Source organism: Agrilus planipennis, unplaced genomic scaffold (assembly GCF_000699045.2).
Source record: "Agrilus planipennis isolate EAB-ADULT unplaced genomic scaffold, Apla_2.0 scaffold117, whole genome shotgun sequence".
NCBI classification, from domain to species: domain Eukaryota; kingdom Metazoa; phylum Arthropoda; class Insecta; order Coleoptera; family Buprestidae; genus Agrilus; species Agrilus planipennis.
In genome coordinates this window covers 354,509-378,872 of record NW_020438912.1, presented here as the reverse complement: position 1 = coordinate 378,872, position 24,364 = coordinate 354,509, and the positions used below count along the sequence as shown (strand labels likewise).

Here is a 24,364-nt window from a genome sequence, read left to right as displayed (position 1 = left end):
CTCTAAATAATGAGAATAAGAACTGAACTTATTTGCTTAAGTTGTTTCAAAAAACAGCGATAATTTTCTATAGCAAAAATATTGGCCAACACTCCTGAAGATTTGGAGTTTGTTAAATACGTAGTTTTAATCGTGAGTTAAAAAAAATTAAAAATTTACGGTAAGTGTAAAATGCAATTAAGAATAAATTGGAGGTGTAATACATTTATTAGCAATTTAAATATTAGTATCTTATAAGAGACACACTAGTTAAATGCATTTTTAACAATTCATTAGTGATGCAGATTTTCTTGTGTATGAATTACTAATGTTAAACTTTATTTTAGGTTCTTTTTATGAAAATCGACCCTAAAAAAATCTATACGTTCGGCCCGTCAGGCACAACACACGCTATTGCCTTTGCCTATTTATTGACATTCTGTTTCTATCTTAAAATTCCTAGTGCAGTGTGTAATAGAATTTGATTTGCTTGTTATCTGTTTTTTTAAGATAAGAATTTTTATGTCGGCTTCTTACATGAGATTACTTTAAACCATTTTAACTTTTCCTTAAAAATAATAAAAATACATCAACCGACACAGACATATTGTATTATGTATTTCTTTCAAGAGTCTTACACTCCAACAGTAAAAATATTCCGCAATTAATCTTTAGTTATGTAGTAGTAAAAATGAGAAAAAGGAAAGGAAGAAATTCTTGAGTATAGAGCTTAAAAAAAATTATAGAGGTGTTAAATTACATTATAAAGCTTTATTTAATATTTGCTAATTTTTATTGCACACGAGTTACAAAATTTATCACGTTGACATCTACATAAATACTTTTAAATGATTATTTAACAACGGAATTATTTTGTAACAAAAAAAAAACATTTTTATGTTTACGTAACAAGATAAACTACCACTTAATTAAACTTACAAACAAACCAGGTAATTGCAAATAAATTAGCTGTTACTGTATATACATATTACGTATATGAATTTGTACAAAATGTGGTACTTGAAAGTAACAATAATTACACAGAAACGCTATTAATGTTTACCTGACTAGAGAACTTTGTACAAACGTTTATTTCGTGGCAGTGCTAAATAACAGCCAAATTGTTTGTTCAAAATATTTTTTTATTATAGAGATTTATTACTATCTATTAGTTCTCAAAACCAGCTCATTTTTTTTTGTGTCTACGTACCTACATATTTTATCGTAATTAGTTGCTAAACTGTGCGTAAGAAATGTTCCTGAATATTGTGTAATTCAATAAATAATACAGCAAAAGTATAATTTAAAAACAAAAGAAAAATAATTAAGGAATGCTTTATAAAAAAAAAATACTTTTGTGGTCGTATTTTTCTGACCCTTAAAAGTACTACTAATTATTTATTATTATCTACTTGTATTGCAGCGTTTGTTTTATTATTAATTTTTGAGCTAATTTTAATTTTAAATGACGTTGCAAATTCCGATATTCGATCCATCATAATGAGAAAAATCGGTGACTGCTAAGATATTGTTTATTCCAAAGGCTTTTATACATCCTTTAAAGTAAGCGTGAAACATATTGTGCGTTTTCTGCCAGATAGTTTCGTTTTTCTCAGTAGGTAGACCCCCCAAGTAGAGGACACCGTCCGATAGATCGAACAAATCAGCAACGAAGTTGCTTTGATTTTGCGAAAGAACTATCTTCCCATCAATTTTAACTAGAAGATTCGTTTTGCCGAAACTTATTTCCAGCGTGTGCCAAATACCGTCAGCTAATGATTCAGTTTCCGGTATTTCGATAATGGTTCTGTTGCCATTTTTGATAGTGTATGCCAACTTTAAATGCCCACCTTCGATGCCAATTCCAACGAAATTTTCGTGCTATATAATAACATACAAACTAAGGATTAGAAATTCTTTCAGTTTTGTGAAAGGAAATAGAAATTACGGCATGACAATTATTAAATTTAACGACTTATTAACAAATTGAACTCTTTTTTTTTACTTGTATAAGTGGTTTCAAATGTGTATGCATACCTTGCTGCCCCAAAATATGAGTCCATTTTTATCTGCAGTTGTAAAATTTATATACAAACTTTTCACCCCAATTTTCCCCAGATCTCTTTTCTTATCGATTTTCTTCAATATAATATAACTGTTTCCCATGAATTCGGGAGTCGTGACTTTTGTAGCAGTCTCACAAAAGGCCCCAGAAAATCCCATGACACAGTTGCAACCATAATTCACGCATTTGCCACCGTTCCTGCAACCCTTCTCCTGGCAAGAGACAGGATTCTCACACCTTGAACCCCCGTAAAATTTTGTACACGAACAGTGAGGCTTTAACTGAGAATCCAACCAACAAATCCCGTTATTTTTACAATAATCTCCACCACATGGAGTTCCATCACAGTCGTCAACGTTTTGCGAAATTTTTACGGTTGAAAAGTTGAAATCTATAGGTTTCGTGTCTATTTTTAAACGGCGCAAACACCCTGTATACGGTATCGGTAATGTTGCTACAGCTACTGTGGGTAATTCGGACATATCTGCTAAACCACCTGAGACAAATTAATTTTTTTATTAGAATTATATTTTATCAATTGGTAATTAAACAAAAAAAAAGCCCAAATTTCAATATGAATGTGACCTGAAAGATCGTTTTTCAAAATTCAGAGCTGTTACGTATTTTTAGTTAGTTAAGTTTCGTAATCAAATGCCAAAAACAGAAGCTTTAATATTATGTCGTTGATCAGTTTGTCCATATTTATTATATGTTCGTATAAAATGATTTAAACTTCAAAGGGGAATTTTATTTTAAGCGTAGCAAACACTTCATTAATTTTTTAAACTTATTTTTATAGGATAGTATGGATGAAAACGTTTCGTGTATTCCTGCATGTGGTTAGCTTATAAAAAACATACGACATGGTGAATTTACTACATTACATTTTAAAGCATTGTTTTGAAATTATTGAGATTCAGTGTTGTCTTGCAATTAACAAACAAAACTAGTTAAAATGTGAAAAAGAAAATCTTAAAGACTGGTGTGAAACTACTGTTTTTCTTACCCAGAAATATCAAATCTCCTGATAGCTTCAAATGGTCGTTTCGTTCTAAAAGAACTGTGTTAGTAATGTTTTCAACGGCCACATATAATTTCCTCCCAAACTGCCCAACCCGTACGTTATACCAATTTCCTTTTGCAAGAAGTTTTCTGCTTCTCAAAATCAATACTTCCTTTGTCGTTTGAATACGATTAGCTTTAAAACATTTTGTTAAAATAAACTTACTTGAGAAGATGGCATAACGAAAAAGAATAGTACATAAACGATTAGATGACCTAAGAATGCAAAATACCTGGTAGTGTTCTTAGTTCCAGAAAACCGCTCTGAATTGATAATGAGAAGAAGCTTTTTCCATTACTTCCAATGTAGAGAACAAGGCCCATTTCGCTTAGAGGTCTAAGTTCGAATTGAATATCGAATTTTGTAGGAATTAGATCGACGGCTATCAAGCTTAAGAAGGATCGTTTTCCAGAAAACGTAATGTCAGTCAATTCGTTGTCTAAAATGTAACACATTTATAAATTATGTAATTAAATCCATAATAAATATGTTGCACATAGGGTTTTAAATCTGGTCAAAGGTCTATAGGAAAACAGTTAATGATTTAGTCGCTAGGACTAAAATCAATAGAAAATATTTTTAGTCTGATTTACTAATGCATTAATCGGTAGATGCAGAAGATAACAAAAGGATTTAGTAAATTGTGATGGATTGATTATTACTTACTGTTTTGACAGAATTTTCCGGTTTTTCCGAACGGACAATTGCATTCGTATGTGTCCTCATATGGAACACAAACAGAGCCACTAGAACAATTATGACGAGTTTCATCACAAGGATTGTACTGTAAAGAGCACAAAGGTCCAAACCATCCGTCTTGGCATAAACAACTACAACATAAGAGTAGAAGACTGTGTGGTAATCAAATAAATTAAACAAGAGTAACTCAACCCTGTTTACCATGCACAACATAGCAAATTGGGGTGAGTTTCTCTTTTTTCATTTCATAAGATATCGTATAATAATAACAATATGTGTTCTTTTCACCTGAATGTACTAGCATGATGCAAACAAATCCCACCGTTTTGGCATGAATTTTCATGACATTCGGAGATTCCACATTGCCCGATCGCACGACCGAGAGCGTGTCTTGAACTTTGTAAAGGAATAACAACACTTCCGGCTTTAAGTTCGACGTCAAAAATACATCCTTCAAATCCAGTATGCAATGGCAAATCATGTGGAAGCGTCGAAAAGTATAATGAATCATATCCACCCAAATATAACATGGGAACAACGTCCAATTGAACAAATTTTCCTTTAGATCTTCCAGTAACGTTCCCCAACCCTTCCACCGCTAGCCAAGCTCTTCTTTCACTTCTTCCCAATTTTACCAGATATTCTTCCTTATCCTTTTCTATTGGTCGGGACGTAAATATTCGTCTTGGTCCTTAAACACAGTTCCATATGTCACACCTGTAGTACCATGAGAATTCTATAGTCACCTGCCCCTAAATTCCATGTTAACATTATAAATCCCTTGACAAAACTCACTGCCATGTGGTCAGATGTACCGTCGTGCATTCCAGACTTGCCTATGAACATAAGTATCGAAATTTGATCCATTGTAGCAGGAGAAAATTTGAATTTTAATTCCATATTGTCCAATATGGCACCAGGTGGGATGGGATAGGCCGAGTATGAGGAATAACCGTCAATAGTTGGAGAAAAATATGTCTCTGATATCTGTATATCTATATTACGTATATGAATTTGTACAAAATGTGGTACTTGAAAGTAACAATAATTACACAGAAACGCTATTAATGTTTACCTGACTAGAGAACTTTGTACAAACGTTTATTTCGTGGCAGTGCTAAATAACAGCCAAATTGTTTGTTCAAAATATTTTTTTATTATAGAGATTTATTACTATCTATTAGTTCTCAAAACCAGCTCATTTTTTTTTGTGTCTACGTACCTACATATTTTATCGTAATTAGTTGCTAAACTGTGCGTAAGAAATGTTCCTGAATATTGTGTAATTCAATAAATAATACAGCAAAAGTATAATTTAAAAACAAAAGAAAAATAATTAAGGAATGCTTTATAAAAAAAAAATACTTTTGTGGTCGTATTTTTCTGACCCTTAAAAGTACTACTAATTATTTATTATTATCTACTTGTATTGCAGCGTTTGTTTTATTATTAATTTTTGAGCTAATTTTAATTTTAAATGACGTTGCAAATTCCGATATTCGATCCATCATAATGAGAAAAATCGGTGACTGCTAAGATATTGTTTATTCCAAAGGCTTTTATACATCCTTTAAAGTAAGCGTGAAACATATTGTGCGTTTTCTGCCAGATAGTTTCGTTTTTCTCAGTAGGTAGACCCCCCAAGTAGAGGACACCGTCCGATAGATCGAACAAATCAGCAACGAAGTTGCTTTGATTTTGCGAAAGAACTATCTTCCCATCAATTTTAACTAGAAGATTCGTTTTGCCGAAACTTATTTCCAGCGTGTGCCAAATACCGTCAGCTAATGATTCAGTTTCCGGTATTTCGATAATGGTTCTGTTGCCATTTTTGATAGTGTATGCCAACTTTAAATGCCCACCTTCGATGCCAATTCCAACGAAATTTTCGTGCTATATAATAACATACAAACTAAGGATTAGAAATTCTTTCAGTTTTGTGAAAGGAAATAGAAATTACGGCATGACAATTATTAAATTTAACGACTTATTAACAAATTGAACTCTTTTTTTTTACTTGTATAAGTGGTTTCAAATGTGTATGCATACCTTGCTGCCCCAAAATATGAGTCCATTTTTATCTGCAGTTGTAAAATTTATATACAAACTTTTCACCCCAATTTTCCCCAGATCTCTTTTCTTATCGATTTTCTTCAATATAATATAACTGTTTCCCATGAATTCGGGAGTCGTGACTTTTGTAGCAGTCTCACAAAAGGCCCCAGAAAATCCCATGACACAGTTGCAACCATAATTCACGCATTTGCCACCGTTCCTGCAACCCTTCTCCTGGCAAGAGACAGGATTCTCACACCTTGAACCCCCGTAAAATTTTGTACACGAACAGTGAGGCTTTAACTGAGAATCCAACCAACAAATCCCGTTATTTTTACAATAATCTCCACCACATGGAGTTCCATCACAGTCGTCAACGTTTTGCGAAATTTTTACGGTTGAAAAGTTGAAATCTATAGGTTTCGTGTCTATTTTTAAACGGCGCAAACACCCTGTATACGGTATCGGTAATGTTGCTACAGCTACTGTGGGTAATTCGGACATATCTGCTAAACCACCTGAGACAAATTAATTTTTTTATTAGAATTATATTTTATCAATTGGTAATTAAACAAAAAAAAAGCCCAAATTTCAATATGAATGTGACCTGAAAGATCGTTTTTCAAAATTCAGAGCTGTTACGTATTTTTAGTTAGTTAAGTTTCGTAATCAAATGCCAAAAACAGAAGCTTTAATATTATGTCGTTGATCAGTTTGTCCATATTTATTATATGTTCGTATAAAATGATTTAAACTTCAAAGGGGAATTTTATTTTAAGCGTAGCAAACACTTCATTAATTTTTTAAACTTATTTTTATAGGATAGTATGGATGAAAACGTTTCGTGTATTCCTGCATGTGGTTAGCTTATAAAAAACATACGACATGGTGAATTTACTACATTACATTTTAAAGCATTGTTTTGAAATTATTGAGATTCAGTGTTGTCTTGCAATTAACAAACAAAACTAGTTAAAATGTGAAAAAGAAAATCTTAAAGACTGGTGTGAAACTACTGTTTTTCTTACCCAGAAATATCAAATCTCCTGATAGCTTCAAATGGTCGTTTCGTTCTAAAAGAACTGTGTTAGTAATGTTTTCAACGGCCACATATAATTTCCTCCCAAACTGCCCAACCCGTACGTTATACCAATTTCCTTTTGCAAGAAGTTTTCTGCTTCTCAAAATCAATACTTCCTTTGTCGTTTGAATACGATTAGCTTTAAAACATTTTGTTAAAATAAACTTACTTGAGAAGATGGCATAACGAAAAAGAATAGTACATAAACGATTAGATGACCTAAGAATGCAAAATACCTGGTAGTGTTCTTAGTTCCAGAAAACCGCTCTGAATTGATAATGAGAAGAAGCTTTTTCCATTACTTCCAATGTAGAGAACAAGGCCCATTTCGCTTAGAGGTCTAAGTTCGAATTGAATATCGAATTTTGTAGGAATTAGATCGACGGCTATCAAGCTTAAGAAGGATCGTTTTCCAGAAAACGTAATGTCAGTCAATTCGTTGTCTAAAATGTAACACATTTATAAATTATGTAATTAAATCCATAATAAATATGTTGCACATAGGGTTTTAAATCTGGTCAAAGGTCTATAGGAAAACAGTTAATGATTTAGTCGCTAGGACTAAAATCAATAGAAAATATTTTTAGTCTGATTTACTAATGCATTAATCGGTAGATGCAGAAGATAACAAAAGGATTTAGTAAATTGTGATGGATTGATTATTACTTACTGTTTTGACAGAATTTTCCGGTTTTTCCGAACGGACAATTGCATTCGTATGTGTCCTCATATGGAACACAAACAGAGCCACTAGAACAATTATGACGAGTTTCATCACAAGGATTGTACTGTAAAGAGCACAAAGGTCCAAACCATCCGTCTTGGCATAAACAACTACAACATAAGAGTAGAAGACTGTGTGGTAATCAAATAAATTAAACAAGAGTAACTCAACCCTGTTTACCATGCACAACATAGCAAATTGGGGTGAGTTTCTCTTTTTTCATTTCATAAGATATCGTATAATAATAACAATATGTGTTCTTTTCACCTGAATGTACTAGCATGATGCAAACAAATCCCACCGTTTTGGCATGAATTTTCATGACATTCGGAGATTCCACATTGCCCGATCGCACGACCGAGAGCGTGTCTTGAACTTTGTAAAGGAATAACAACACTTCCGGCTTTAAGTTCGACGTCAAAAATACATCCTTCAAATCCAGTATGCAATGGCAAATCATGTGGAAGCGTCGAAAAGTATAATGAATCATATCCACCCAAATATAACATGGGAACAACGTCCAATTGAACAAATTTTCCTTTAGATCTTCCAGTAACGTTCCCCAACCCTTCCACCGCTAGCCAAGCTCTTCTTTCACTTCTTCCCAATTTTACCAGATATTCTTCCTTATCCTTTTCTATTGGTCGGGACGTAAATATTCGTCTTGGTCCTTAAACACAGTTCCATATGTCACACCTGTAGTACCATGAGAATTCTATAGTCACCTGCCCCTAAATTCCATGTTAACATTATAAATCCCTTGACAAAACTCACTGCCATGTGGTCAGATGTACCGTCGTGCATTCCAGACTTGCCTATGAACATAAGTATCGAAATTTGATCCATTGTAGCAGGAGAAAATTTGAATTTTAATTCCATATTGTCCAATATGGCACCAGGTGGGATGGGATAGGCCGAGTATGAGGAATAACCGTCAATAGTTGGAGAAAAATATGTCTCTGATATCTGTATATCTAAGAAAATTTTAAATTTATTTACTCGCAAAATGAAAGTCCGATTTTTTTTATTTCAGAAATGAGATTGAATTATTAGATATTGGAAACAATGATTGATTACTATTTTTTCCATCTATAAAGAATGATAAAATTTAAGTCCCATCTTCTTGCTCCGTATTGTTGATGGACCTACATATTCTGGAGTAGTTAAACGCGTTAAATTATTTATTATTTCATTGCGTACCATTTTCACAAAAATGACCATGTTTTCCGAAAGGACACAAACAAATGTAACCACTTCCGGTAAAGGCCAGGCATGTGGCTCCAAAGAGGCACGGATTATTATCACAAATCGACTTCTCGCAAGTGCTACCCAAAAATCTGTTAAAGACAACCAGCTAAATGATTATTGTTATAAATATGTGGCTTACTCATTATATCTACCCATTTTTACACAAACAATTCCAACCCTTCTGATTAGAATTACAAGTACCCCCATTTTTGCACGGATTTGATAAGCAAACCAACGAGGAACATTCGGTAATTTCTTTTCCTTCTTCGGCATCCCCGTATATACTCATTCTATGGCCAGATATCTGTAATTTAAAACGAATTAACAACCCCAAGTTTTACCTTGTTTAACTTTTCTCACTCTCAAGCTACCCATACACCCAACAAAACCCGCTGAAGGTAACTCCACAGAGTGTTCTTCTGGTGTTCCCCCCAAATACAACCAAGCCGACGGCTTGTGCAGTTTTGCCACCATGGCAATTTGGTCCCCGCTCATACTTAAAGTATTGTTTATTTTAACAAGAGAAAAACATCGTTTAAAATCCTTGTCGAACTCCAACCTAAAATACCCTCGCAAGTTACTTAAATGCAAATGATTTTATTTTAATGGTATATACACGTACTTTGAGTAAATTATGGTATCGAAACCGTTGTTGATCGGATTTTTTAATTCGCTGAGCAACATGGTCTGATATCCGCAGGAAAATTTAAACTTTAAAAATCCTTTTTCAATGTATAAACACATATATGTTCCATCTATGGTAGAATAAAGTAATAAACCATTTTCAGAAACCGTTTTGGCTTTGAATTGTACTTCAACCCCGCTTATATTTGTTAGTCGATGGACCAAATAGGAATTTCCACCAAAAGCAGCGTTTAAGATGCCTTTACGAAGTTCGCAAAGCGGTCCTTCAGTATTAAAAGGGCAGATACACTAAAACAGACACGATAAAGTATTACGACCTTTCGTAATTAAATGAAATTCAAAATAAAGCAGTTGTAGTTTACAGTTTGCTTATGATAAATGCAAAATGAGATTTTTAAAGCAAGGCAAAAAGTTGCGGCATTCCCTCCCGGGGATGAATTGCCATCCGACTCGAAGATGTAGGTGATAAACCCCAGGGAGTTCTTCCCGATGGTCGTGTACGATTTTGAGCCATATCCGTGCCCTGTGTGTACTGGTTTTCCTGACTTCTGGGACGAGAAAGGAGAACACAACCTTCTAAGTAAGAAATCGCGTTTAGAGCCGAAAGCGAGGGTAGAAAACACGCAAGGAGTAGCAAAAAATGCAATTTCTTATCCGGGAGGGAAAATGCAAAGATGTCTTCTTATTCGCTGGTACTTACGTCAACATACCTTATGTCCCTGAGCCCCGAAAATGCAAGTGCCGCCATTTTGGCAACGATTTTCGTCACGACTGCAGTCCGGATACATAGTGCTTACAGTAAAATTTTCTGAAACTACAGTGGTTGTTTCTGTTGTACTGGAAATAGTGGTTGTTGATGTTTCAGTTGTGACTACAGGGGTTTCGGTAAAAAATAGAGTGGTTTCTGGACTAGTATTAGGGCCTGTAACGGGTACCACGGTCACCGTGTATTCTGTTATCAAAGGAGAAGTAGAAGGTTCACTGGTAGTTGTTAATGTTCTATTAGACCAAGTAGGGGCCGTTTGAACGATTGAAGAAGTTGTTGTTGTTGCAGTTGTTAAAGTTGTAATTGGTATCAACGTGGTAGATGACATTGTACTAAAATACTCTGTAATTACAGTTGTTGATGGATTCCATGATGTTGTCTGCATAGTAGAAGTATTTTCACTAACTGGCACCTCTGTTGAAGAAGTTGAAGGAGAGGATTTGTACTCTGTTGTTCTTTCTGTAGTTGGAGGGATTGTGGTTGATGTTGTTACAGTTGAGATAGGTTCATGTTCAGTTTCTTCAAAAGTTGTATACGTGTCAGTGGTGAATATTTCTGTGGTAGTTTCTGTGAATGATTCGTTAAAGAAGCTTGCTGTAGATTTGCTGGTGATAATTTCTAAGGTGGTACTTTCCGAAGAATGACTCCACGTTTCAACAGGAGATGTTGGTAAAAAAGTTGTTAGAGTAGATAGAGCCGTCGATGTAACATTTGTTTCTAAAAATGTTGTAGAAGTACTTGAGGTTTCAAAAAATGTAATTGTATCATTTGGCACATTAGTAGAAGACATAGTTGACAGGGCAATTGTTCTTTGTGTCAGTGGAGGTTCTGTAGTGGTTGAAATAAATGAGGTGGTGCTAGTGAGATTTGTAAGAGTGGAAACAGAAGTGGTGATGGTACTGACATAAGAACAGTCTATTTCGGTATCTGATACTACAAGACATTCGCAGAGCAATCCTGTTAATTTCGGTGGACAGGAGCAAGAAAAACTGTCTACTCCGTCTATACAAGTTCCCCCATTCATACACCTACAAGTTTAAAATTATAAATAGTTTACAAGGTATTGGTTTGCAAATTCTACCTTGGTCCTAACTGACATTCGTCGTATTGAAGTTCGCATTTTTCTCCGTGATAATCCGGAACGCAGTAACACACTGGGTGATTATCTTCCATCAGGCACAAGGCCCCATTTCTACAAGGACTGTGTTCACAGAAAATTACTTTTTCTTCGCAATTTTTTCCTGTAAACCCTTCAAAAAACAGCGTCGTGCCATTAATTTGGTTAGTGAAATAAGTTTATATGTATTTATAAAATTTTGACTTCGATCATCTTCTATTTTTTTTATTTCTCGAAAATAAGTTACTCGACTCATCCTTTTTAAAACAGAAACACTTATTTTTTTATTAATTTGTTTAAGAATATGTATTCTAAGTCAAGTTTGAGTATAAATCTGAGTAACACAAAATTTGAAATTTGTAGATTCTTACCAAATCGACATGCGCACAAGTAATCGGCATGCAAATCGATACAAAGGGCACCATTTTGGCAAGGATCTGACATACATTCGTTAAGTTCCACGTCACATAAAAATCCTCCCCAACCTGTAAGAAATAGCGTGATAATTAAGACTCTGAAGTTATGATTTGAATCGGGTTCGTCGCTTGACCCAACGTTGGAGTCTCCAAATCACAGCTAGAATAAGCGATTTAAAAGCGATGTTTAACAGTCATTAATTACATAAATGGAATTGAAATATAATTAAATAATAGGAGCGTAAATTTAGCGTTAATAGTTGTGATAATAAGTATTAATAACACTAGTAATTGCAGAATAACATTTTACTTTAAAGTGATTCTTGTGTAGTACAAATTTAAAACTACTTGAAGTTAGAAATTTTTTTAAAAATTCGTACTTATAAATATTTGTCTGAAATGAAAAAGATAAAATCAATGCTGTGTGTAATCCATAATGGTGGGAATATTTTAATAGGTAATTAGAAAATTTATTGCGTCTGTTTTTAAACAATAACGATTATTTTTAGTATCGTGTAATTGGCAGCAAAATAATTAAACATTAGATTATTGAAGTAAATCAACCCTCTTCATTTTCCCTATCCTTATTAGCTATAGATTCAAACCTAAAGTAATTTATAGAAACCTTTTGAGCATTTGCAAGTGAAGGTCATCCCTGGGCCTTCAACGCATTCTCCCCCGTTTGCGCATCTTGTTTCAGCGGTTGTGTTGCATACCGCAACATCTATCTCACAGTGGACACCTAAGTATCCAGGTTGACAACTACATATATAACCATTCATTGCATCTATGCACGTGCCGTTGTTTTGGCAAGGGTTACTTTCACACTCGTCAAAGTTTTCTTCACATAAATCACCTGCCCAAAAGAAAAATATTGACACTGAGAAACAGATTTAAATGACACAACGTAGCGCAGCCCAATGTTGTGTTGAGTGTTATTGTGTGCGTTGCGTGTGTGTGTGTGTTTTGTGTCGACTGTCCAGCCGGGTTGCATTGCGTTGTGTTACGTTGCGTTGCGTTACGTTACGCTGCGTTGCGTTGCGTTACGTTGCATTGTATTATATCATGTTGTGTTGAAACATATTTATAAATTGTGCATTCCATCGTACCTACAAATCCCGGAGGACAGGTACAGTTGAAAGACGCTATACCGTCGATACAGATTCCCCCATTTTGACATGGATTTGACCAACATTCGTCCCAATTCGTCTGACATTGTACCCCAGTATATCCATCGATGCAGTAGCAGGAATATTGAGAATTATTTTGCTCAACGCAAACCCCGTGTACACAGGGATTACTCAGACAGACAAAGCTTGATTTCACGTGAACCAGGCTGATAGATAAGAGAGCATAATACCAAAACCAACGATTTATCGAATGTGACATTATTGAAGATTCCATTTACAGCAAGGTTTTAGATTGATTCCAGTCATAATGATGTAATATGGGACAATTAAATTATTCTAAAATAAAAAATTGGAGATAACACTGAACTGATTTTTCCTATGCATGTCAAATATGTGTTTTTGTATTGTTATACATCAATTATGACTAAATTTCTGTTCTTGTTGTTATTGAAACATGTCCGTTTCACGTAATAATTGTATGAAATGAATCATTTGCAATTAGTAAAAAAAAAAATAATATTATGCCAGATACACAAACGAATATAATGAATGCACTTATACATATAAGATGCAAATTAACACAAAAATGAATCATTATACGACTTATACGTATGTACTTTCAACAAGTTGATTCATATTCACTTTTTGTGCTTTACTTTCAGTTTAATCATTTGTTTCAGTTTTTAAAGGAAATATAAATTTTTAGGTCAAATAATTTTTCAGTATTTCTAGATTTATATCCCCGTTGTATATTTCTACTGTGTACATCTACTCTACATTTGTGTTTATTTTCTGGAATATAGGTAGCTAGTGCAACATTACAGATTCTACAGTCTTTTTTACGTACCTGATTTATCACTTTATAATGTAAAATTGTGGATGCTGTAAAAAGTTACCGTATTTAATAATTATTTTTTAGGGTCCTCACAACAGCAAAATGCTCAGGAAAAACTTTTTAAACTGCTCAACATCGTCTTTTGCCGCCCTAAAAATTTACTTCCCTTCATGTTATAAAATAACCCTGCAGCCGTTTCCCAATAGTTTGTATTAGATCGTTTACCTTTACACCCATTTTCAACCACTTGCGTGACCGAAACGGAGCACGTGTCAACAATAAATTAATTATAAATATTGATTCTGCTTTACTATGTACACTAAACGAACTATAAAACCTTAATTATTATGCAAAACGTGTATTTTCCCATTAACTTAAGGGCATTTTAGGACAATTAGAATAGTGAAGTAACATTAATTGGACAAAAAAGTGGTAAAGGTTTAGTTTTTATTAAATAATTCAGTGAAACAAAGGGGCTGATGGTTGTTAAGGTGTTGCTACGGCAACATGTATACAATACAACAGTGGAACGAAGAGGTACAAAAGTTCTTGACCGTCCGGTGCTTTCCGTAGACCAGGTTCGAAAGTCGGGCAGTGTACTCGACGAGAATGGTAGGTCTATCTATGTATTATTACTGTAGAACTTAACTGTAATATTAACCTACTTGGCGAAGTGTAACAAAGAAAATTAACCGCTGAGGTGAGTTGATATATTCGTCGTTTGTTGAAAAACGAAAGGTTAAATAAATGGATGTGGAATCGGAAATTGTTCTCGCCAGTGTGCCAGCAGATGTGAATCAGTCGGTTTGAAGTTCGCATGTTCCTGCTACAAGTGTGTCTGTCTACCTGTGTGAAAGTTTATTGCAGCAGGTACGGTACATGCTCGAAATTGGGAGAGTTTTAGGTCGTTCATTATTCATCACGCGTGTTGATCGAAACATACACGATTCCCATGCACAAAAAGGTGAGAGCACTTTTTAACAAATTTTCACAGTAAAAATGAATAATAAAATACCAATTGTTCTGTATCAGATGTGCAATTTGTACTAACATTAAAGACAATTTGAGCCTGAAAGGTTAAAAAATCTTTATTGTAGCACTTCAACAAACCTAATTTTAACAACTTAATTGATTTTCAGACACTTTTTAACAAATTTTCACACTGAAAATTACGTGTAATAATAAAATACTAATTGTTCAATATTGTATGTGCACTCTGCACTAGCATTAAAAAAAATTGTCGCGGATCAACAAAAATAATTTTCTTTCTGCCTTAACTTATTTTTTTAATTAATTTTAAGAAGTAAGAGAAGTAGCTGTTAATTTTAAATTACTTTTTCCTCCGTGTACTCTTTTAATTACGAAAATTAAAAGTTTTAGTAAAGTTGCAGTTAATGCCATGCATGAAATTATTAGTTAATTTAAAGAAGTTCCCAATCGAAGCATTCGATTTTTGATAACAAATGCTAATAATATTTTTTAATGTAGGTACTTATAGTTATGTTATTGTGTAATTCATCATTATCAAAAATATCATTGATTTTGTATAGTCCGGATCTGCATTTCATTGTATATTAAATTCATTTTTCCTTAACAAAATTGCTTGTCAAAAACATTGTATGGCTTTTAAAGCACTAATAAATGCATGGTTACTGTTTATTTTTAAACTGTCTATTACCTTGGAAAATTGTGCATAGCGGATATGAATTATATTAATGTAATTATCATCAATTGCTTTTATTACTAAAAAACAACAAAAATTCTCTTTTCGCTCGATATGTGAATATTTAGGCATATTTTAGTCAATTTCTTTTTTAAAATTTCCAATATTATGAATACATTTTTTTAATCCTTAGGTAAAGGTAGACATGGATCCTGGTATCGTGTGCTTTCAGCATTGTGGTCCTAAAGTTTTTTGCTTTTCCTTGCCAGAACACTGCCCAGTTTGCTCTGCGGATCTTGCAGATGCCCGCTTTTCTCTTTTACCTTTTAGGTAAGTATGTAGAATAACATGAATAATGAATACATTTCCAATACATATAGGTACATCGTAGATATCATAAATCACAAGAAGAATCATTTGTATATTTATTAAGACAAATGATTTCTTTGTGACTACTGTAGGTATTTCTGATTAAGCGATTGTAGAGAAACATACGTAAATGTAAATATAAAAGAGGGAGTTATTAAAAGAAATTTTCACACTTAATTACTTGACAACAGGCACTATTTCCATTTGATATGAACATACTTGTACATCCCTCAGTAGACAAAAAGGATAATTTATGAACAGAGAAAATTTCATTAGCTGTAACACGTTAAAGTAAATTGAAAGCAACATAGACCCACGAAACTAAAAAAACACAAAAAAAAACGATTCGATCAAAGTAGATAGAAAATAGAATCTTTCCTTGTTTTTTTTTTCGTCATCTAATAACGGCTTCAAATAAATAAACTTGGATCCGATTATTTAAACCCATACATTTATTAAATTAGGTAAGTAAATTATTATAATTTAAATCTTCGGGAAAGTAATTAATCGCATTAATTACAAACCTAAAAAGTTTCTGAATAATTATTAACATTGTTGGATCGTTCACATCAACACAGGAATAAATTTAAACTCTCAAAACCAGTCGTCATAATTCAAATAAGTAATCAATAAATTACAAATTTGATTATGAGCATCAGTTTTTCTTTGTTATCTTTAATCACATTTAATTTACTTATCTCATTTTTTGAAGTTATTTTGATCATCAATTTATAATCGTGGTAACGCATATTACTCAATTTTTGGTGATTAATTTAAATTTTATACTGATTATTTATAATTAAATATTCATAAATGCAGTTAAAGAGTAATAGATACCGTTAAACAAAGTATGAAATATAAAAACGTAGTTAAAACCTTTTTATTGTGACGTCTAAAAGTCTACGAAATTTAATTGAGCATGAACCTAAGGATAATAATAATTAAAATTTAATTTAAAAATAAACATAGTTAATTACACTAAATAATTTTTAAAAAAGGATTCACCATATGTTCCATTTTTATTTTGATATTCATTTACACGTAAATCCATTAAAAACCGACTTTTTTGTCTTAAATAGGATTTAAATATAGTTTCATTTTATCAATTTTTCTTTAACTGCTTTTCACCATAAGGAAATTGACTTTATCGAAGTATAATATCGACTTGAGTTGTTAAATATCTCGTTTAATAATTTCATGTGTTGTGTAAGCCTTGTTTGAATTTTAGATACCTATATATTACATTTTGAATTTTAAGTTCTACTTAAATTGAACAATAGACATGCAAATTTGCATTAAAGAAAGTATTATTAGCGCGATTTTTTTTTCAAATGAATATTTATAAACTTTGCATTGTATTACAGAAATTCGATATTGTTTTACAGCTATGTATTTGTTTGTAATTGTTCCCATTCAAAATGGATAACCTTGTTCTGATTAATAAAACCGCGATATGAATATTCCATGCACTTTTAATAAATCAACCCATTAATTTTCTGTGTCAGATATTGCCACTGATAAATAAATAGATGATAATTGTTTCTTTTCTCAATTTAAAGCAAATACTGTATGATATATGTACTTCAACTCCATTAAAGTAATATCCTGGTACTTTATTTACCGTAATACTTTCACATTCTGATAAATAAATGAATAATTAGATATTTTGTTGCCGCTGATTTATACTTCGTGGCAAGAAAACTGCTTATTAGCAAGTCTATATTTTAGCAGGTTTGTGGCACACAAAGAAAGTATGTAGATTCAATTCAGCTTGTTTAACAAAAACGAAAAAATCCTACAGAAATCACTTAAACTTTTATGCGAAGAAATTGTATGTATCAGTTTGATTGTATAATTACATGAATACTCTTGTAGATAATAAAATTTTTAAAAGCTATAATAAATTGCAATCAATTTTTAGACATCTTAGCTGAATTTTTAGAATTTAATTTGAACTTTAAAGAAGGCTGTGCTATATTTATTTTGTGTAATAGGAAATACAGTTAGATTTAAGTCATTATCCTGTTTCTTAAAGCGGAACAAACTGTGGTATTATAGAAGCCAAGAAAACATGAAGTAGACGTTATTTTTTTACCGTTTTGGTTTAACTAATTGTAAGATCAACAACTTTGGGTAAATTTTGTACATGGTGTATTGAAGAGTCGAAGAAAAGATTCGTTCTTCTCTGAAATTCCTTTTACTGTCGCATTACCTATACACGGAATTGCATTTTAATAGTTACGTTATATATGATATTAATAGATTAAAAACTTAAATTCGAATTCACTTTATAATCAAGTATTTTGACGATATTTAATAATGATTAAACACATACGAATAAAATTACATACATGCATACATATTATATAACTACAAAATAAAAAATTGATTACAAATAAAAAGTGGCTAAGTAAGTATAAATAAAGTAATTAGATTTCCATTTGGATTTCAAGGTGAAATTGCATGAGTTAAAGTTGTTTCTTCACAGTAAATTCTCTAGTTTGTAATATCGTAAGAAATCAAAGCCTTCAATGTATAATTTAAGAATCTATTTACCGCAACGGTGTTCCTTCATTTTGCAATTGACTACATCCTTCCGTTTTACTTTTACAAAATTACATTGTGCTAAATAAGCTTACTTGCAGCTTTCCCATTCAATTCTGGAAACTACTGTGTAGGTATTTACGGTTTCACACTGTTTAAAATTGTTACCCACTTTTAAAGCAACATGTTAACAACATGCAATTAAAGCTTGTTGAATAAGAATAATTATATTTACTGGTAGTATGGTTATATTCAACCGGCATAGTGGTCGATAAGCTTTTTTTTAATGAGAATGTTATTTTGGTTCATGTTTTATGTATGTATATCTAGAACAGAAAAGAAAGAACAGAAAATCTTTTCTGGGTGAATATTCAACTGCAACAAACTAATTAAAATGTTTTTACATATTTTGTATTCTATAAGCTCCGTAATGACCTTAATACAAAAAATTTGTTAAATGTCTATTATGCACTTTTCAATAGCGTGGGGAAGTGCTTACAAAAATGTAGTGGGTAAATAACCTCAGGAAAAAATTTTAAATGCCATTTTTGATTGTGAAGTTAAAGAAATAAAAGTCTAATTTTGCCAGCATCTAAACTTAACAGTGGGTTAAAAAGCACAGGTTACCTATCGGAATCAAGAATTCCTGAAACAAAAATTACAATAACATAATAATTCATTTTTAGATAAAAAAGAATATGTAACACTGAATTTGTAGTACGAGGATTGTACATATAATTTCTGTAATCTGTCTTTATTATATTTTAGACATTAGTATAGCATTATATATATTTTTTTGGTATCCTTCCAAATGACTAAATTACTGATACATATATGTTAATATACTGGAAATTAATTAATATTGTCCTAGCATACGGATACACTATGTACCTCCCGCAGAGTCACGATATTATTTAATTACGTTTAAGTTTATAATTTTATTATTAAGAATTTAGAAGTTTATTGATTTTACTATGTGAATTTTCTGATAATGAGAAGACAATAAATTTATTATTATCTTTTACTTGAAATTGAAGTAATAGCATAATTAATAAAGATACATCAGTTTGCATATATTTTTTAAACAATTGTATTGCTAAAATTATGTGCATTTCAGGTATTAATATGATGTGTATATAATATCGTTTCATTACTGACAACGTTCAGCTTTTTAATGAAGTAATCTCTTTTTTTCAGAGTTCCTTATCCTTTTGTCAGAGCGTCTCAATATTCATGTGCTGTTGTAATCAAGCCAACAACAGGGGACTTCTTAAAGTACGTACGAATTTTTAGAATCCAAAAAAGAAAAACGAACCCTTTACAAAATTATTCGCGTTTTTTCCGTTTAAAAGTTTAAATTATCTGTTTCCTATAAATATTAAGTAAAAATAAATTTACTAATTTAATTTTTGGTGAAAACCGCATCTAAATCTATTAAGAAATAACTAAGTTATTCCTTTTTAAAATTTCTGTACTCATAATCTTTACAAGTGGCGCCTACCATTGTTTTCATCCGCATTCCATTCAGTGCAGATGCACTGAACTTGACCTACATATTACGGGATTCCATAATGGCCGCTGGCGTAATAACCAATCAGATGCATCGAGCCGATGCATCAGATGCTAATGTGCATTCGTAAGTTAGTCACCCTCGTGTTGTAGGAGGGTGTAGTTCGTCGCATCAAATAATGGGGTTATTGTTACGTAAAAACATCAAATTACGTTCGTTAAAATTTCCCTGTTTTGTTAATAATAAAATATGTTACTTTTTCAGTACATTAATATACTTATTCTTTTATTTCTTTAGAATCATAAGCTAATTCAATATAATTATCTAGTATTTAGATCGAACTTCATTGAAAAAGGTTTTGCTACACATTGCATATTTGTATAAGAATTTCATAATGTCATTCCTATTTTTCATTTTAAATTAAAGTACCTACACATATGTACATTAATTTCAGTGATTATTACAATTCGATGGATCTCCACATAGGTGTAACGACTTCTTCGGGGACTATAGTTGAATTCGACAAAAATGGATTGCGACGACATCACAATGATCAGTGGAATCAATGTCTTTTACTGGATCAAGCAACTCCTCCATGGCGAGAACATTGGGATAATACACTAATGCAAATTTGTAAACAGAAACACTGGTCCTCTAGGAATTATAGTGAAGACCGACATAATTGCTATACTTTTGTATTAAATTTTTTGAAGATGCTAAATTATGGCAATCTTAGCAATGCTGCCTCAAACAAGACATCTTTTTGTGAGAAGTTTATTATACCAAGAACTACATCTGCGGGGAAGTACATATCTCTTTACAGGAAACTAAAAGATACCGGATGCTATGTGCATAAAGGTGGTAGTAATAAATGAAACTGATACTTTAAATTTGTGATTGTAAATATATTTTTATAATAAATAGTGGTTTTATATATTTTAAGCATGATCTTCCTCACTGTTAACCAAAAATCTGCTGTAAACTCATTCAGCTGCGGGTTTTTCTTCATATTCATTAGAAATATCTTTCAGATTTAGCAATAGCTTATTGCCTTTCGTTTTCAACACAAAAAATAAACGGTTCATTAATTTTCTAATGCAAAATTAAATTATGCGCTTTCAATAATTGTATGGGTTTCATTACAGAGGGGGCTATTTCATTCATAATTTAAATAAACCGCCTTATTAATGTTTACATTAGAAACTGAGGTTCGTTAAAAAAGTGCAATGTCGTACGGCAGTTGTAGTTTATAGTGAACAGTGTTTCATTTATTATTAATAATAAGAGCTCGTTTAGAAGATATTAATCAGTTTTAACGTTTTTTCTAGCCAAATGGGAAAGTAGGTATCCTTTTTCAAGAAAAATGTACAATTCTTCATACAATGCATAGGTTGTCTAAGAGGTTATGCTAAACCAAAATTACAAGAATTTTAAAAAATATTAATTGATCTCTTTTGTATAATGTATTACATATAGTATTTATAATAATTGTATTGTTTCGGAGTTATATCTTTTCTTAATTACTTATATAGTCACAAAGAATGGAGAAAACAAGCCAAAAAATTACGACGCAGGAGAATACGACAGCAAATAGCCATAGCACGATATGAAATTAATAAGAAAGGTACTGCAAAAAAAGTACTTAGTCTTAACAGAGCTATATTTATACTATAATAAAGAAATGGATTTTAGAACAATTGCGACGTGAGAATTCGCCATCATATATCAGATGGTTGGATGAGCAAAAACAAGCAGAAGAATTTCAAATCCAAGAAGAAGCCAGAATAGCAGCTGAAAATGAGGCAGCTTGGTTAAAACGCGAAGAAGTAGCCCAAAAACAATGGCAAGAATTACAAGAAAAATTAAAACTCGCATGGGAAGCAAGAGCTAAACAAAGAGCTCGTATTAAAGAGGAATGGGAAAGAGAACAGAAAAGATTGAAAGAATTAATAAAGCAGAGTGAACGTGAAGCTCAAGAAAGATTAAAGAAACAAGAAGAGCTGAAACAGAAAATTGAAAACTTCATAGTACATGGCGGTGAAGAACCAGAAGAGTTGAATATAAATTTAGAAACAAATCCAGGCAAGCAGGTGTGTCCTTTCTTTCAGAAAGTGGGAGCATGTCGTTTTGGGGACACCTGTTCTCGTAATCATATAAGGCCGGGGATCAGCAGGGTGCTACTTTTACCAAATTTCTACTCCCATTACTGTTTAGAGTCAACAGAAACTGAGTATGGGAATGATGCAGATTTGGAATTTGACAGACAAGAAATTTATCAGCACTACAAGGAATTTTTCTTTGATGTCTTACCAGAAATGGAAAAAAGTGGTAGAGTTCGACAATTTAAAGTTTGTTGTAATAAGGAGCCTCATTTAAGAGGGAATGTTTATATTGAGTACAAGACCACAAGAGAAGCAGTAACGACTTATAAGTTATTTAATGGACGTTGGTATGGCGGTAAAAGACTCAATGTAGAGTTTTGCAATGTAAAATCTTGGAAATCGGCAATTTGTGGTAAGGAGACATAACTTTAAAATAATTAATAAATTCGGTGATTATACAATAAAAGTCCACTGAAATTAAAAAAAAATAAATTTAATTTCAGAATCTCAGTGGTACCTTAATTCACTTTTTATCAAATATATCAGTAGTAATAAGAAAATACAACAAAATAAGCAAAAATGCTAAAGATAGCCAAATTTGAAACTGAAATAATTTTGTCTAACTTAACAAGTGAAGTAATCATAAATAAAATGAATAATTATATTATGTGCAACAATAAAAAAAAAACATAAAAATCTTATTAAAGCCACTTTTATGTAGAGCCATTTTCATACTCTTGTCGACACTAATTCTTTAAATTTTATATATGTTATGAAAATAAAAGCGAATAATTATTTTGATAAATAATTTTATTTTAGGTTTATATTTACAAAATAGGTGTCCAAAAGGAAGTGCATGTAATTTTTTACACGTTTTTCGAAATCCAGCCAATTTGTTTGCTGATGCTGATAAGGACCAGCATCATACCCCACCTGCTGAAGATATTGAAAGGTAATTCCAATTGTAATTTGTATTAGAGGACTTTTTATATGCATTATTTGTTACAATTTTCAGGCTAACGCCCGATACTAGGCATTGGAGATGGTCAGAATCTCCTGAACGAATTCCTACTGAAAATAGAAGTCATCACAGACATTTTAGGGAACAACATTCCCATTCTAAATCGAAAAGATCTCGAACTCGATCGAGAAATAAAAAGAGGAAAAGAAGTCACAGCAGAAATAAAAGTAAAGATAAGAGTAGTAGAAGTACAAGAAGTGAACATTCCAACGGCCATCGCCATGAACACAGACACAAAAGTAAAAAACAGGTCAACAACGAAAGCAGAACTCCATCTAATACATCTTCTAGACGATTTCGAAGATCACATTCTTAATTTAATAAAAAAGTTGTATGAATATTTACTAATTAATTAAAGTTTTTTCTTATTTGATTGTTTTTTTTATTCGCCCTTATGGAAGAAGCCGATTTTTGTAAACTCCTAAGAAACATACGTGCTACCCTTACAAAATAATTTTGTATAAATTAATAACGTTTGGGGGATCAAGCCCTTTTTTCTAAATATAAATTAACGAATATTAAGGAGGGAAATAAAAGAAAAATGCGGGAAATTCATTTGCCATATCTTATTTTAAAATAAGAAGTAATAAGGTGAGAAACTGAAAAAAGAGGTGTTACAGCTTTGTAATGATCTTTTTCAAATTAATACGTTTTTCCCGCTTCTGCGTTTAAAAAGAACTATTTTTATGCAACCCACCATGCACAGAGACATTTTTTTGCATAAGTTAGTGCGTTATACGGTTATACCAACAACATTGACGTTTGGACACGTATGATTGGTATTAATAATAATTGTATTTGTGTGTTTGTATCACATAGATAGAACAAATATAGTCCGCAAAGTATTAAAGTTGTAGTAACAGCAGGTTGCCGTTCTACTGAAAACCGTTTCTAATTACGATTTATAATTATAGATTCATACTACCAAAGATACGGACGAGCAACCTACATAAGTGCACTGTATTGTGACAAAAGCATACAAGTGAAACCGGTTTTCATCGGGTTAGCGGCAATTTGACGTAATTTAACATGGTATACTGGTACTGTGAAAATTAAACCTAATTTTAGCAAAATACTACTGCAAGCAAGTTAAAAATAATTTCTTAAGTATGCGTCAAATTGTAGTTTTTCGGCTGTGAATTTTTGGGATAGTTAACTGTCTCATACTTTGCAAAATTTACTGCATTGCGCTCGCTAAATCTGTCTGTACGTGTATTGCTTTGGGTGGTTTTAAGTTCTAACCTATACATACTTCAGCACTAACTAAATTAAAAAATAAAAAAAATAATTAAATTAAATGGTTGGAGGTGGTATGGGAGATAGAGATTGGAG

General features: G+C 32.2%; 4 protein-coding genes across 9 annotated transcripts in view; 2 read left to right on the top strand and 2 right to left on the bottom strand.

Annotated features, from left to right (window-relative positions):
* Positions 1 to 1,399: 1,399 nt before the first annotated feature.
* On the bottom strand, positions 1,400 to 4,783 carry LOC108737497 (protein eyes shut-like). Its single transcript, XM_018470364.1, has 7 exons — positions 4,553 to 4,783; positions 4,095 to 4,497; positions 3,774 to 3,937; positions 3,340 to 3,546; positions 3,051 to 3,242; positions 2,017 to 2,540; positions 1,400 to 1,860 (listed from the first exon to the last, which is right to left on the bottom strand). The coding sequence occupies exons 1-7, from the start codon at positions 4,704 to 4,706 to the stop codon at positions 1,441 to 1,443; spliced, it is 2,064 nt and encodes a 687-aa protein (XP_018325866.1). The 5' UTR covers positions 4,707 to 4,783; the 3' UTR covers positions 1,400 to 1,440.
* A 455-nt stretch (positions 4,784 to 5,238) lies between these two features.
* LOC108737496 (protein eyes shut) lies at positions 5,239 to 19,300 on the bottom strand. Its single transcript, XM_018470363.2, has 17 exons — positions 18,412 to 19,300; positions 12,968 to 13,324; positions 12,484 to 12,714; positions 11,814 to 11,927; positions 11,407 to 11,575; positions 10,270 to 11,353; positions 9,537 to 9,847; positions 9,275 to 9,473; positions 9,067 to 9,218; positions 8,867 to 9,003; positions 8,392 to 8,640; positions 7,934 to 8,336; positions 7,613 to 7,776; positions 7,179 to 7,385; positions 6,890 to 7,081; positions 5,856 to 6,379; positions 5,239 to 5,699 (listed from the first exon to the last, which is right to left on the bottom strand). Exons 2-17 carry the CDS (start codon positions 13,260 to 13,262, stop codon positions 5,280 to 5,282), a joined length of 4,851 nt encoding a protein of 1,616 aa, XP_018325865.1. The 5' UTR covers positions 13,263 to 13,324; positions 18,412 to 19,300; the 3' UTR covers positions 5,239 to 5,279.
* On the top strand, positions 13,649 to 20,851 carry LOC108737498 (MKRN2 opposite strand protein). Of its 2 annotated transcripts, XM_018470366.1 has the most exons (5): positions 13,649 to 13,855; positions 13,908 to 14,435; positions 15,680 to 15,816; positions 19,597 to 19,674; positions 20,364 to 20,851. In XM_018470366.1, exons 2-5 carry the CDS (start codon positions 14,433 to 14,435, stop codon positions 20,782 to 20,784), a joined length of 639 nt encoding a protein of 212 aa, XP_018325868.1. In that variant the 5' UTR covers positions 13,649 to 13,855; positions 13,908 to 14,432; the 3' UTR covers positions 20,785 to 20,851. The 2 variants fall into 2 exon arrangements, with proteins under 2 accessions (XP_018325868.1, XP_018325867.1); XM_018470365.1 differs by lacking the exons at positions 13,649 to 13,855; positions 13,908 to 14,435 and adding an exon at positions 14,442 to 14,787.
* Positions 20,852 to 21,090: 239 nt separating this feature from the next.
* The window catches only part of LOC108737486 (U2 small nuclear ribonucleoprotein auxiliary factor 35 kDa subunit-related protein 1), a 6,075-nt gene continuing 2,801 nt past the window's right edge, over positions 21,091 to 24,364 (top strand). Inside the window, exons 1-5 of one of the 5 annotated variants that reach the window (XM_025973500.1) lie at positions 21,091 to 21,249; positions 21,442 to 21,533; positions 21,589 to 22,423; positions 22,831 to 22,963; positions 23,027 to 23,405. In XM_025973500.1, coding sequence (XP_025829285.1) covers positions 21,516 to 21,533; positions 21,589 to 22,423; positions 22,831 to 22,963; positions 23,027 to 23,348 — 1,308 coding nt within the window. In that variant the 5' untranslated portion in view covers positions 21,091 to 21,249; positions 21,442 to 21,515 and the 3' untranslated portion in view covers positions 23,349 to 23,405. Of the gene's footprint in view, positions 21,275 to 21,441; positions 21,534 to 21,588; positions 22,424 to 22,830; positions 22,964 to 23,026; positions 23,406 to 24,364 lie in introns of those variants that run through there. The other 4 variants (XM_025973498.1, XM_025973499.1, XM_025973496.1 and 1 more) reach the window with 4 other exon arrangements.